The sequence below is a fragment of the Orycteropus afer genome, unplaced genomic scaffold (assembly GCF_000298275.1).
Source record: "Orycteropus afer afer isolate SDZICR_OR568_19922 unplaced genomic scaffold, OryAfe1.0 scaffold00099, whole genome shotgun sequence".
NCBI classification, from domain to species: Eukaryota; Metazoa; Chordata; class Mammalia; order Tubulidentata; family Orycteropodidae; genus Orycteropus; species Orycteropus afer.
In genome coordinates this window covers 6615149-6629009 of record NW_006921686.1, presented here as the reverse complement: position 1 = coordinate 6629009, position 13861 = coordinate 6615149, and the positions used below count along the sequence as shown (strand labels likewise).

At 42.7% G+C, this 13861-nt stretch overlaps 1 protein-coding gene across 1 annotated transcript; it reads left to right on the top strand.

Moving 5' to 3' along the window:
• Positions 1-801: 801 nt before the first annotated feature.
• Positions 802-13431, top strand: LOC103198905 (zinc finger protein 283-like). Its single transcript, XM_042781256.1, has 6 exons — positions 802-849; positions 1367-1417; positions 1515-1611; positions 3642-3727; positions 6999-7125; positions 11723-13431. The coding sequence occupies exons 1-6, from the start codon at positions 802-804 to the stop codon at positions 13429-13431; spliced, it is 2118 nt and encodes a 705-aa protein (XP_042637190.1).
• The last annotated feature ends 430 nt before the right edge of the window (positions 13432-13861 follow it).

Here is a 13861-nt window from a genome sequence, read left to right as displayed (position 1 = left end):
TAGTCACCTGCTGTGGACTACATTTCCCAGAAGTCTCCGAGGGCACAAGCGGAATTTTAAGGGGTAGGGTGAGTTTGTTTTTGGGTTGCAGGATAGGAATGGAGGGGTCTCCAGCCTCTGGATTTTCCGGCTTTGGACGTTGTGGTTGTTGTTGTTAGATGCAGAAGAGTGGGTTCGGACTCATAGCGACCCTGTGTACAACTCAACACTGCCCAGTCCTGCGTCATCCTTACAATCACTGCTAGGTTTGAGCCCACTTTGCAGCCACTTGCGTCAATCCATCACGTTTAGTGTCTTGCTCTAAATCGCTCATCTTCTACTTTAGAAGAATGCTGGTGGTGCAGTGGCTAAGCGCTTTGCTGCTAACCAAAAGTTTGGCGGTGGGAACCCACCAGCTGCTCTGCAGAGAAAAAAGATGTGGGGCGGTCTGCTTCCATAAAGATTTACAGCTTTGGAAACCGTATAGGGGCAGTTCTACCCTGTCCTACAGGATGGCTTTGAATTGGAATCAACTTGACCCCAGTGGGTTGGGTTTGATTTCTCAGCTTTGCCAAGCTCTGGACTACATTTCCCATGAATCTCTGGGCCTGAACTAACCTGTGTCTTGGCGTCTATTTCCGGTGTGCCCAAGGTTCTCAGGCTCTGTGCGGTGAGTTGGTCTCGACTCAGTCAGGTATCAGCGCTGGGCGGGCCTGGGCGGGCTCAGGGGACTTTACTGGTCTCGGATAAGAAAAAGTAGTAGAGATGGGGGTGAGGGCGGCCCTTGAGTGAGGAAGCCTCGTGTCGCGGACAGGAAGTGTCATGTCCAGAGTCCGAAGCCGGTGCGAGCTCAAGCAGCTGAGGAGGATGGTGTGTGACCTACTGTTAGGCTGGGCTGGGTGTGCTTCCCTGACGGTGGGCGCGCTTGGGAAGATTTGACAGGGTCATGGCGTGCGTGGCCCTACTTGTCACTTGCTTTGCTTTGACTGTGCGCGTCGTTCTCGGTTCCCTCTGGGTTCTCTTTGGTCTTGTCATAGTTAAATGATTACCAGAAAGAAGCAGCCCTGTAATGAGCTCTAGAATGACAGCTTCAAGCAAGAAGGCACAGGTCTTGTCATGGGATGAAGCTTTTAGATCTGAAAGTGGACTCGGGACAGGCTTCTGGAAAGACGTGATGGGGCGGTTCCCGGGGTAAGAGTCCTAGGAGGGGAGCCCATGGGAGTCCCTGGGGGTGGGGGGGTCACTACGTGTTTCAGAACCGCTGCATCCAGCGCTCTGTCCCTAAGAATTCCTGTCAACTCGGAGGCCCGCCTCCCTTTTAATTACTTTTAGTTATGTGTGGTATTTGTTTTATTTCCTTTTTTTCTCTCTTTTTGTTTTCTTTCAGTCTGTGCACCGAGATATGTTGGCATCTCAATTCCTTTCCTCCCCAGGTTTTGTAAGAAGTCAGGGGAAAGAATTGTTGCATATTTAGAAATCAAACTTCTGGTAAGTGTGTTTTGTTTTTTTATTCGTACAATTACTTTTGCTTTTAGGTCTTGAGCACGTTTGCTTTCCTCAGCCATATTTGTGGTGCCCATCCTGGACCTTTCATCTTGGTGAATAATCTTCCCTTCAACCTGTTGCTGTGGAGTAGATTCCCACTCATAGTGAGCCTACAGGACAGAGTAGAACTTCCCCCACAAGGTTTCCAAGCTGTGGAAGCAGAATGTAACATCTTTCGCTCACAGAGCAGCTGGTGATTTTGAACTACCAACCCTTTTGGTTAGCAGGCAAGCACTTGACCATGGCACCATGTGGGCATCATATCCCCCTTTCCTAAACCCACTGCTATAGAATTGATTTCAACTCATTGCAACTATGGTAGTTAAAGTTGTGTGTCAATTTGGCTGTCCCGTGGTTTCGAGTGGCTGGGCAGCTGGATGTAGTTATTCACCGTGATGAGATTGTAATCACTTTCATGGTGGAATCTGCTGTTAGTAGCTAGGGAACTGCCTTTAGGGGTGTGGCCTGATTCCACTATGTAAGGACAAGCTTTGGGAAAGGTCTCTTACCTTTTTGGCACGTCTGGATCCTGCATTTGGCTGAGTTGCCTGCCAGTCTTGGGATTGATTGTTCCTGGACTTGAGCTAGTGGCCTGTCATGTTGTCTACTAATCTTGGGACTGTGCCATTTTACTTGTTGATTTGGGTTCATTAGGCAGAGCTGATGCCCAAGGTCAGGGGGCCTTCACCCAGCCCCTAGAGCTAGCACTTTGAACTCAGACTTCTAGCCTCCTAATCCAGAAAAGAATAAGCCCCTGCTTGTTAAACCCATCCACTTGTGGTATGTCTGTTCCAGCAGCGCTAGAGAACCAAGACAGCAACATTTTTTTCAGGACAGAGTAGAACTGCCCCATGGAGTTTTCAAGGCTGTAAATCTTCACCAAAGCAGGCTGCCTCATCTTTTTCCTACAGAGCAGCTGGTAGGTTTCAAACCACCATCGTTTGGTTAGCAGCTGAAAGGTTTAGCCAGTGTACCACCAGAACTCCTTATCTCCCTTCCTAGGGTCAGGTGAAATTTATTCTGTAAACTGTACCTTACAGTTTTTATTCTAATGTTACAAAGTGAGACTAATGGGATCAACTGGTTGAGAAGTTATCTGGAGGGTATCTTGTCTAAAAAGAGGTTGAAATGCAAAATGAGCCCATCTGTCCAGCAGACATGAAAGAAAGAAGCAGGATCAAGACTTCATCTATTTTACTGTGACATTGCTTGGAGAAGTTTTGCCATTATTTTTCTAGGCAGGACCAAAACCAAAGCAAACCTACCACCATCAAGTTGAATCTGACTCATAGTGACCCACATTGGGTTTCTGAAACAGTAAATCTTTACAGAAGTAGATTGCCCAGTGGGATCGAACCACCAGCCTTCTGGTTAGCAGTCAAATGCCTTAGGCACTGCACCACCAGAGCATTTTTAGGCAGAACATAGACATACATAGAAATCATAGAGTTGGCACGGTTGTGGTTACAAAATTATGCAGGATTCCTAAACAAAAGAACATTAGGATCACAATTAAAAAAAAAAATCTTACTAATATGCCTGTACTTTCCAAACACATTCTTAATATATTAATGTCTGATTATCAGTCTCTCTGTGTTGATCTACACATAGGTTTTATAAATGTAATCATACTATATGCCCTGGAATCTATTTTTTCTATTGACAGTATATCTTATTTTTCCCAACTTAGCATTTGCCAACTGCATGGTGTTCCATTCTATGGATGTTCTAAGATGAATTGAAGCAGTCAGCTTTTTGGAGTCAGGCAGTTGCCTGAGTCATTCCTCATATACCCTGTCCAGCTCCCGTGTCTTAACCAGTTTTATTCAATCGTGAGGATGTACGTGGCCCCTTCTTGGCCCTGAGAAGTGGGACTTGAGGGAGGAGGAGCTGATTCAGGCAGGATTGAACAGCCCAATCTAAGATCCAGATCAGCATCCCCAGAATTAGGCACTGGCCAGAAACCTTCCTGCTCAAGTAGCTTGGGGCTTTGGGAGAGAGTTTAGATTCCATAAATGGCAGGTAGAGTTAAGGGGCCAGAAACAGGAACATGCATGAGCTTAAGTCAGGATGGGAGACATCAGCACACCTGGGCTAAACTTCTCATTCCTCCCCAGCTCTGGCTTCTCTGGACCCTGCTTCATCAGTAGAGGAACCCCATGGAGGACTAACTTGTTCTTGCCATTCTAGGACCATGACTGATGTAAGTTGGTATTTCTCTCTCCTTCTTGAGATAGTGTGATATTTAAGTCATGTGGCTGTTTCTGTTGGTAATCTTGAAGCTTTCTACCTAAGAGAATCCCACCACTGAAGCTGCTCCTCGGTTCCCCCGTTCTAGTGAAGGAGGCACCAAGTATCCCAGCGTTGTCTCCGTGGGCCCCTCTCTTTCCAACCACTGTCGTCGTCCGTGGAAAAGGGTATCATGCTTGATAAAGTGGAGAGTCAGAGAAAAGGTGAATACCTTCAACAAGATGGATTTACACAGTGGCTGCAACGTTGGGCTCAAGCATAGCAAGGATTGTGAGGATGGTGCAGGACCAGGCAGTGTCTCATTCTGTTGTATATCGGGCCACCATGAGTCGCAATTGACTTTACAGCACCTAAGAACAACAACAGGAGCTCTGGTAGCACAGTGCTGAAGGCACTTGACTGCGAACCAGAAGGTTAGCGGTTCAAACCCACCAGCCACTCCTCGGAAGGAAGATGGGGCAATCTACTTCTGTAGTGATACTGCCTCGGAAACCCAAGGAGGGGTCGCTATGGGTCAGGTCCGACTCGACGGCACATAACGACAACAACAACGTCATCATATCCATCAACAAGTTTTTCAGCATCTTCTGTATGTTCCGTCTTCTATCAAGAGTAGTGACAGAGCAGTGAAGGAAAGTAGTCCCCTCTGGGAAATACTTGAGCTCCTGTCAAAGAATAACTCAATGAATACAGTTAATGATTAACCCACTTTTACTTCTATACAGAGAAAACCAATGCAGTCGATTCTCATTATTCAAGTAGTTATGTTCTATGAAGTCTAATGAACACTAATTCTCATACATTAGCTAGTACTGAACCAGCTAGGAATTTTTTTGCCACTGTATGCATGCCTGTGCCATGCACTCCCATGAGTACTTTTAGTGAGTAGGCAAATTTGGGAATACGGAATCTGCAAATAAGGAAGAGTGACTGTAGTATATTGTTTCACCTGTCAGAGAACAAACAGGATTCATATAAGAGAAAGGAAAGACAGTGGAAGACTGCAGACATTTTATCAGCAACAAACCTTTCCCTTTTTCAAGGTAAGATGGTGATTAGCAGGCAGCTAGCAAACAGGCCAGTCCCTGGGTGGTAAAAACGCTTAATGCATTCAGCTGCTAACTGAAAGTTGGAGAGTCAGGTGTAGCCAGAGGTGCCTCAGAAGAAAGTCCTGGTGATCTACATCACAAAAATCAGCCATTGGAACCCTATGGAACACAGTTCTGCTGTGACACACATGGCTTTGCCATGAGTCAGAATCAATGGCCCAGCAACTGGTTTTTATTATATTACATTTTTTAGCAAATAGGCCAGTTGGTCAGGGTCCTCTGCCCTTAGAATGCTGATAGTCACCTAAGGAAGCAGCATCAGTTGTTTATGGATTCTGTGGAAGACCTTGAGCGTCTAACTGTGATGTGTCCGTGGTAGGCCGTGTATAGTACTACCATTTGTTGTCACTTCTGTTTTGGTTTGTCCAGGTCTGTACCATTTCCCTCTTCAAGAATTTCTCATTCCCACATCAACTCTGTGATGTGATGAGTTAGTGAGGATGGTCCCGTTAGGCTACACAAGAAAATTTGGAACTGCTCCACAGCCCTGAATTTTCCAGAGAGAGAAGATGGAGTTTGAAATTGCTTAGTCCCAGCCTCAGGTTATGTGAGATCTTATGCTTGTGAGTTTTTAGGATCAGAGAGGAGAGTGAATGGTCTTTAGGGATTCCCTAATTGACGAACACTAGTATCAAAGTCCAATTTATCATTGACACCATCTTGGATGACATCTGTATTATTTGCGGTATCCTGTATCGTTATCCTGTAACTTGGGGACAAAAACCAAACCAAATCTACTGCCATTGAGTTGATTCCAACTCATAGCAGCCCTTTTTCGGACAGAGTAGAACTGCTCCAAGGGGCTCTGGTAGCATAGTGTGCCTCAGGCACTTGACTAAAGGCTGGCGGTTCAAACCCACCAGCCACTCCTCGGAAGGAAGGTTGGGCAATCTACTTTCGTAGTGATAATGCCTTGGAGACTCAAGGAGGGGTCACTACGAGTCGGGCCTGACTTGATGGCATATAACAACAACAACAACAACAGAACTGCTCCGTAGAGTTTCTAAGACTATAAATCTTTATGGAAGCACACTGCCTCATCTTTCTCGTGCAGGACGCCTGGTGGGTTCAAATTACCCACCTTCTGATTAGAAGCTGAGTGCTTTAACCACCACACCACTCAGGGACAAGGAAGATGTTAAGTGAGGAGAAGTCAGTGCTAACAAGTAAGAAGTGATCCAGATGCATAAGCATTAGATGATGTTAGATTCCCAGGTCCTAGAAAGTCTTTAGAAGTTTTTATCCTACCTAAGTATGCAAATCAGTATATCCGTAATAAAAGCAATTGATTTACTCAACGTCATAAAAAAGATGCTTATGAAGTAATCTAACAGAATGAAGAACTTGAGGCTTGAAGATGTTCCTTTATTTAATGGAAATCATTTTTCTGTGATAGAAACTTTATAAGTGCATTTGAAAAAATGTATTCATTTTGTTTCCTTAAAGGGAAAAGAGGATACATACGCACATATGTATGTTGTTGTTAGGGGCCACTGAGTCAGTTCTGACTCTTAGTGACCCTCTGCTCAACAGAAAGCACCGCCCGGTCCTGTGCTATCCTCAGAATCGTTGCTATGTGTGAGCCCATTGTAGCCATTGTATCAATCCTTCTTTTTCTGGGTCTCTTTTTGGCTGACCCTTTGCTTTACCAAGCATGGTGTCCTTCAGGGACTGTTGACTACTGGTAACATGACCAAAGTATGTGACACCAAGTTGGACCATCCTCGCTTCTATTCTGTGTGTGTGTGTGTGTATGTATAATCTTTTCCCTGTAAGGAAGGAAAACATGGAAACTTTCATATGTATGCACATGCACACACATTATTTTCTTTACTAGAGAAACTACGATTATTTGATATATTTACCAGACAGGTTGGGATATAGGTTGGGATATCTTATCCAGGAAATTTCCCTACTGTAACAGAATTCTTGTAGAATAAGTAGACCCTCTGCTTTAGTCACATCAATTTCCTCCCTCTTCCCTAGTACCACAGGCTTTCACCCTACCTCATTGTTATAATTCCCCCTTCTTGTACTGTTGTCCTTCCTACCTTCCTGTCCTCTTGGAAATATTTTCTTGAATTTTACGAGTAATACGTGGGTTTTTGGTTTCAGGGATTGGTGACGTTCAGGGATGTGGCCATTGCTTTCTCTCAGGAGGAGTGGGAATGCCTGGACCCTGCTCAGAGGGACCTGTATGTGGATGTGATGCTGGAGAACTACAGTAACTTGGTCTCCCTGGGTAAGGGCATTTCCCTGAAATGATGTCACATCTGCTCCCTGAAACACTCAAGTCCCTCAATTCTTCATGGGGAATTTCAGGGCTGTCTTGGAAGGAACTAGCTGAATTTGCTATATTCCCAAAGGAATGCTTCGGTACTTGTTGAGTTAGATGTGAGGGATCTTCCCTATCCCTCAGTGACTTTCACACCCTTCTCTGGCCTTTCCTGAAAGTGGCTCTTTTCTTTAAAGACCAAAGGGGCTGGGTTTCTGTAGATGCTGTATGTCCTGCAACTCAAAGCGTGGCTGTTTGGTTTGAAGAACTGTAAGAAGGCCAAGGCAGAGGGGGTGAAGGAGAGAGTGCTAAGAAACTAGTCAGGGAGCTAACCCCCAAAAAACCCAAACCCACTGCCATCGAGTCAATTCTGACTCATAGTGACCCCCATAGGGTTTCCAGGGCTGTAGATCTTTATGGAAGCAGACTGCCCCATCTTTCTTCCATGGAGTGGCTAGTGGTTTGAACTGCCAGCCTTTTGGTTACCCGCGCAGTGCCTTAACCACAGCACCACCAGAGCTCCTTAGTCAGGGAGATAAGCAGGAGCCACAGAACAGGCAATTTGTTGGTTTTTCGGAGATCCACGGGTTGTTTTCTCAAGTGATTAGTAACCACAATCGGGCTTAACTGTTTTTCTTTTTTTACGTTTTAAACTTTTTTATTGTTAAGTATTGCGTAAATACCTAATATCAACCTCTTCTGGGATTTGTTAGGAATGCACAGTCTCGGGTCCCACCCCACTCCAATGGAACAGACTCTGCATTTATAAAAGGTCCCCAGGAGATTCGGATGGACGGAAAGTGAGAAGCCTGGTTCTTGGTTATGTTGTGATCCACGTGCAGGGGGCACAGCTAGAAACAGGGTCCTAATAGCCTCTACCTTTCCAGGAGTCTGGATTGAATGAGCAGAATTTATTTAATACCCACATGAAATTTAAATTCCCACATTTCGTTAGTTATAACAAATTTGAAATTCAGTGTTATAATATGTGAACTTTGCATTTAACGTTGTGTGAACATCCTAAAAATGTCTCATGGAATTTGTTTTCCTCTTAGCAAAATAACAACAGTAATGATAGTACTAGTTATATTGTTAAAAATAATCAAAATTCTAATAAATTGAAATATAAGGTTTATTCTGAGCAGTTATTCTGTATACATAGAGGAAGACCTTTCTGATTCCAGATAAAAGGAAATGGCTTGAAGTTTGCTAGTTACAATGAAACTTATCAAGAGAAGGGAGAGAAGAATAGATCGTAAGTCCTTGGCTAATCTTGAGCCATTGGCTAATCTTACATGATTCATTGAACCTTGCCCACCCCACTTTACCTAGATCAACTGATACCAGGTCAGCAGGTGGTTTCTGGCCCTCCACTCACCTTAGTGCCTAAGGCACTTGACTGCTAACCAGAAGGCTGGCGGTTCAAGCCCACCAGCCACTCCTCCAAGGAAAGTTGGGCATTCTACTTCTGTAGAGATACTGCCTCAGAAATCCAAGGAGGGGTTGACTCTAGGGCACATAACAACAACAACAACTCATCTTTTGAAATTCAAATTTAGTAAGCTAAGCTTCAAACCCAAAGAAAAGATTAGCAACTTTGGGTGAAAGAAAAGTGTTGGAAGCATTAATTTAGGTCAGGAATTTCTTTATAGTGAATATTTGGTTTTGTGGGTAAGAAAAACCTTAAAATCAAGTAAGATGTCTGTTAATTTTTTTCTTTGACACTTTACTAGGCTCTATTTTAGGCATTACAAATACATTAATTTATTTTTCCTTCACAACATCCCCATTAGGTAGGTACTATTTTCATTCCCTTTTTATAGATGAGAAAGTTAAGGCACCTACAGTTTAAGTAACTGTCCTACATCATATAACTGGTAGGAGGGAGTGGCAGGGATTGAACCTAGGAAGTCTGGCTCTAGGGTCTGTTCTCAACCAGCTGAATTTCAATTTGCTCTGTGTTTATTTACTCTCAAGAGATGGAGCCTGAGTGTGCTTGAAACAAGATCATTTTCCTGCGTCTGTGATCTCATGTTCTTCATTCCCATCATCCTAATCTTCTGAATCTTGACCAATGTGATTTTTTTTACCTTTGAACCAAAGACCAAACCAAACTCACTGCTGTCAAGTCCTTTTCTGACTCATGGCCACCCCTCCTTGGGTTTCTTAGGCGGTATCTATATGGAAGTAGATTGCCTAGTGTTCCTTCCAAGGAGTGGCTGTAAATTTCACCATCCACCACCAACTGCTATCGAGTTGCCTCTGAGTCATGGCTACCACATGTGTGTCAGAGGAGAACTATGCTCCACAGGGTTTTCAGTGGCCAGGTTTTCAGAGTTAGATCATCAGTGCCTTTCTTCCAAGATACTTCTGGGTGGACTTGAATGTCCAACCTTTCAGTTAGCAGCCAAGCCCATTAACTGTTTACGCCACTCAGGGACTCCAAAGGCTGAATCAAAAGGTTTGAATCAAAATGTTTTGAGCTTATAATAAAAAAAAAAAGTTGACTCTGACTCATGGCACCCGTATGTGTGCAGAATAGAACTGCTCTCTGGAGTGTTCAAAGCTATGACCTTTTGGAAGCAGATCAGTCATCAGGCCTGTCTTCATAGGTGCCTCTGGATGGGTTTGAACTGCCAGCTTTTTGGCTAGCAGTTGAACACTTAACCACTTGTACCACCCAGAGACAGTACAGTCATTACACGGTCCAGATACATGCCTAGGGTGTATCTCCAAAAAGGAACTATAACAGAATTCTCTTTATATATCACATAAACTCCTGAAGTTGTATAAAAAGCCACTGATAATCTAATAGCAATCTTTAGCTTCTTTATCTTGCAGTAAACAAGGCCATTAAGTTAGCTAGGAGTTAAATTTTTTCCTTCAAAGCTATAGCTTTAGCAAGCATTTGATGATTTTATTAAAGAGCCACAACATTTAACGCATTAGGAACATAATTTTCCTTACCTCTTGAAAGTTGTTGAATTCTGTTTTTTTAAACTTTAAGACTTAGTGTCTACAAACCTGTCAGCACAGGCACCCCCTTAGATTTTTTTTATCTCATTTACTAATTTTCTTTGTTTTAGAACTCTGTGGGGTTGTGAAAAAAAACTTGTTAAAAGTCTGCCAAAGTAGCAACTGTAAATCTAAATTATTCTTAATGAAAGGCAGACACTTTACCATTAAAACCTAATTTTACCAGAAATTAAGGTAATAATGAGTATATGTGTAAGAGGCTAGATTCCTTAAAGAGTAAGTTGTTAACTGTTTCATGCTTGCAGACCCTTCTTTTAAAGTAAATTATCTACTAAAAAAACAAACACTGCCATCAAGTCGATTCCAACTTAGCGACCCCCATTGGGTTTCCAAGGTTGTAAATCTTTATGGAAGCAGACTATCCAATCTTCCTTCCTCAGAGTGGCTGGTGGGTTTGAACCATGGACCTTCTGGTTAGCAGCCAAATGCCTTAACCACTACACCACCAGAGCTCCTTAAAGCATATACCAGAAAACCAAACTCATTGCCATTGAGTTGATTATGACTCATAGCGACCTCCACTGGGTTTCTGAGGGGGTAAATCTTTATGGAAGTAGATTGCCCAGTCTTGTTTCTGTGGAGTGGCTGGTGGGTTTGAACCGCCAACCTTCCGGTCAGCAGTCACATGCCTTAGGCACAGTGCTACCAGAACTGCTTAAAGCATATACAGAAGGGATTATTTATGTATCAAGAAGTTATACTTAATAGTGATGTACACTGTGCTGAAGAACACTTTGGCAACTATGCCATTAGGACCAGGCTAACACTAGAAATGACTGGTTTGTGGTCTTGCTGTGGAGTGGAGCATGGCTCAGCCCATGAGTTAGCTGTAGAATCCAATACCAAAATAGACACACAGACCCATAGACAGTGACTTATGACAAGTGTGAGCTGTAGAGAGTAACATACAGTGATTTCCTGATGAAGTCAGCAATGTTGGTCTTTGACCTTGTGTGCATGGAGAAGGTAGAGCTCATTCCTTTTTCTCCCAACAAATCACATATAAATAACCAGATAATATATCAAGGTGGGAAGTTCATACAACAAACTGGAGTTAAATAAAGTCTTAGAGGGATGTGTGGCCAAGAAAACAAGCCACATGTTGCAGAAAACTTAGAAAAACTCGGTTACAAAATAAAACCTTGAAAAGCTCTTCATAGCAAGTAAATTTGATTAAGCAGCACACCTAGAAGGTGGGTGACTACACTTAAGGGCATGATTGATGAATGCTCACATTTTGGTCTGAGAGACCATCCACACTAGAAGGAGAGGGGCTTGTTAAGGTGATCTCAGTGGAATCCTCTAGAAAACTCTCAAATCAGGACATTAAGATCACAAAAGCTGAAAAAGCTGAGTTTATTTGACAGGAAACAGTGGATGCTTGAGAGTTGGGTCAGTAAATCTCTTAATCTAATTCACTTCTAATGGGTGTTATCTTTAATTTGTCTTTTGTTTCTACTATTGAGATTTTTTTATTACAAAGGAAATAAAATGTGTGGTTGTTTTTTTTTTTTTTTTTTTTTTTCAGATTTGGAGTCAACATATGCGACCAAAAATATATTTTCAGAGAAGAATATTTTTGAAATAAATTTTTCCCAGTGGGAGATAAAGGAAAAAAGTCAAACCATTGGCCTTGAGGCATCCATTCTCAGAAATGACTGTAAGTGCAAAAGCCAATTTGAGGAACTACAGGGACATCAACAGGGATATTTCAGTCAAATGATAATCAGCTATGAAAACACGCTTGCTTACAGAAAAAGTAGCTCTCTTACTCCATACCAGAGAATCCATCACGGAGAGAAACCCTGTGTATGTAAGGAGTGTGGGAAGGTCTTCAGTCATGGCTCAAAACTTGTTCAGCATGAGAGAACTCATTCTCCTGAAAAACACTTTGACTGTAAAGAATGTGGGAAGGCCTTTTTTAGTGCCTATCGGCTTACTGTGCATCAGAGATTGCATACTGGTGAGAAACCCTATGGATGTAAGGAATGTGGGAAGACCTTTAGTTGGGGATCAAGCCTTGTTAAACATGAGAGACTTCATACTGGTGAGAAACCCTACCAGTGTAAAGAATGTGGGAAAGCCTTTAGCCGGGGCTATCAACTTACTCAACATCAGAAGATTCATATTGGTGTGAAATCTTATGAATGTAAGAAATGTGGGAAGGCCTTTTTTTGGGGTTCAAGTCTTGTTAAACATGAGATAATTCATACTGGTGAGAAACCTTATGAATGTAAAGAATGTGGGAAGGCCTTCAGTCGCGGCTATCAACTTACTCAGCATCGTAAGATTCATACTGGTGAGAAACCTTACGAATGTAAAATATGTGGAAAGGCTTTTTGCTGGGGCTATCAGCTCACTCGACATCAGATATTTCATACTGTTGAGAAACCCTATGAATGTAAGGAATGTGGGAAGGCCTTTAACTGTGGCTCAAGCCTTGTTCAACACGAGAGAATCCATACTGGCGAGAAACCCTATCAGTGTAAAGAATGTGGGAAGGCCTTTAGTCGTGGTTATTACCTTACTCAACATCAGAAAATTCATACTGGTGAGAAACCTTTTGAATGTAAGGAATGTGGGAAGGCCTTCAGTTGGGGCTCAAGCCTTGTTAAACATGAGAGAATCCATGCTGGTGAGAAATCCTATGAATGTAAAAAGTGTGGGAAGGCCTTTTGTAGTGGGTACCAACTCACTCGACATCAGATATTTCATACTGGTGAGAAACCCTATGAATGTAAGGAATGTGGAAAGGCCTTCAATTGTGGCTCCAGCCTTGTTCAACACGAGAGAATCCATACTGGCGAGAAACCCTATCAATGTAAAGAATGTGGGAAGGCCTTTAGTCGTGGCTATCACCTTACTCAGCATCAGAAAATCCATACTGGTGAGAAACCTTTTAAATGTAAGGAATGTGGGAAGGCCTTCACTTGGCGCTGTGGCCTTGTTAAACACGAGAGAGTCCATACTGGTGAGAAACCTTATGAGTGTAAAGAATGTGGGAAGGCCTTTAGTAGTGGCTATCAACTCAGTATTCATCAGAGATTTCATACTGGTGAGAAACCTTATCAGTGTAAGGAATGTGGAAAGACGTATATTCGTGGTACAAGCCTTGCTCAACATGAGAGAATTCATAGTAGTGATAAACCCTTTGGATACAAGGAATGTGGGGAGGGCTTTATATGGACAGCTTACTCAAATGAGAAAATTCATACTGGTGAAACTTTAGGAATTTAAGAGATGTGAAGTAACTTTTTTTGTGTATGGACAACTTAAAATGAGAAGAAATCTTACTCTTGAGAAGCCTTATTAATGTAAAGAATGGTCAAAAGCCTTCACTGATTATGGACAACTTACCTGATGTCAGCCAATTTTATAGTAATGAGAAACCTTTTGAATACAGAGACTATGAAAAGGCCTTTAGACGTCTGTATGATCCTAATGAATTTCAGTATATACTATTGTGAAGCTCTTAAATGTAAAGAATATGGGGAAATCTTTATCTGTGGCACAAAGCTTGTTCAAGACAAGAGAATTCATACTTGTGAGAAACACTTTAAGTGTAAGGAGTGTGAGAAGGACCTAGACATGACTGGGACCTTGCTGTACACCAGAGAATTCATACTGCTGTGAAATCCTGTGACTGTAATGCAAAGGCCCGTACACA

Bases quoted from the DNA above. Each gene is read 5' to 3' on its own strand.
- LOC103198905 (XM_042781256.1), top strand. From the start codon at position 802: ATGTCCAGAGTCCGAAGCCGGTGCGAGCTCAAGCAGCTGAGGAGGATG. The intron at 850-1,366 runs GTGTGTGACCTA...GTTTTCTTTCAG, and splicing joins TCAAGCAGCTGAGGAGGATG to TCTGTGCACCGAGATATGTT. The intron at 1,418-1,514 runs GTAAGAAGTCAG...TTTTGCTTTTAG, and splicing joins TCCTTTCCTCCCCAGGTTTT to GTCTTGAGCACGTTTGCTTT.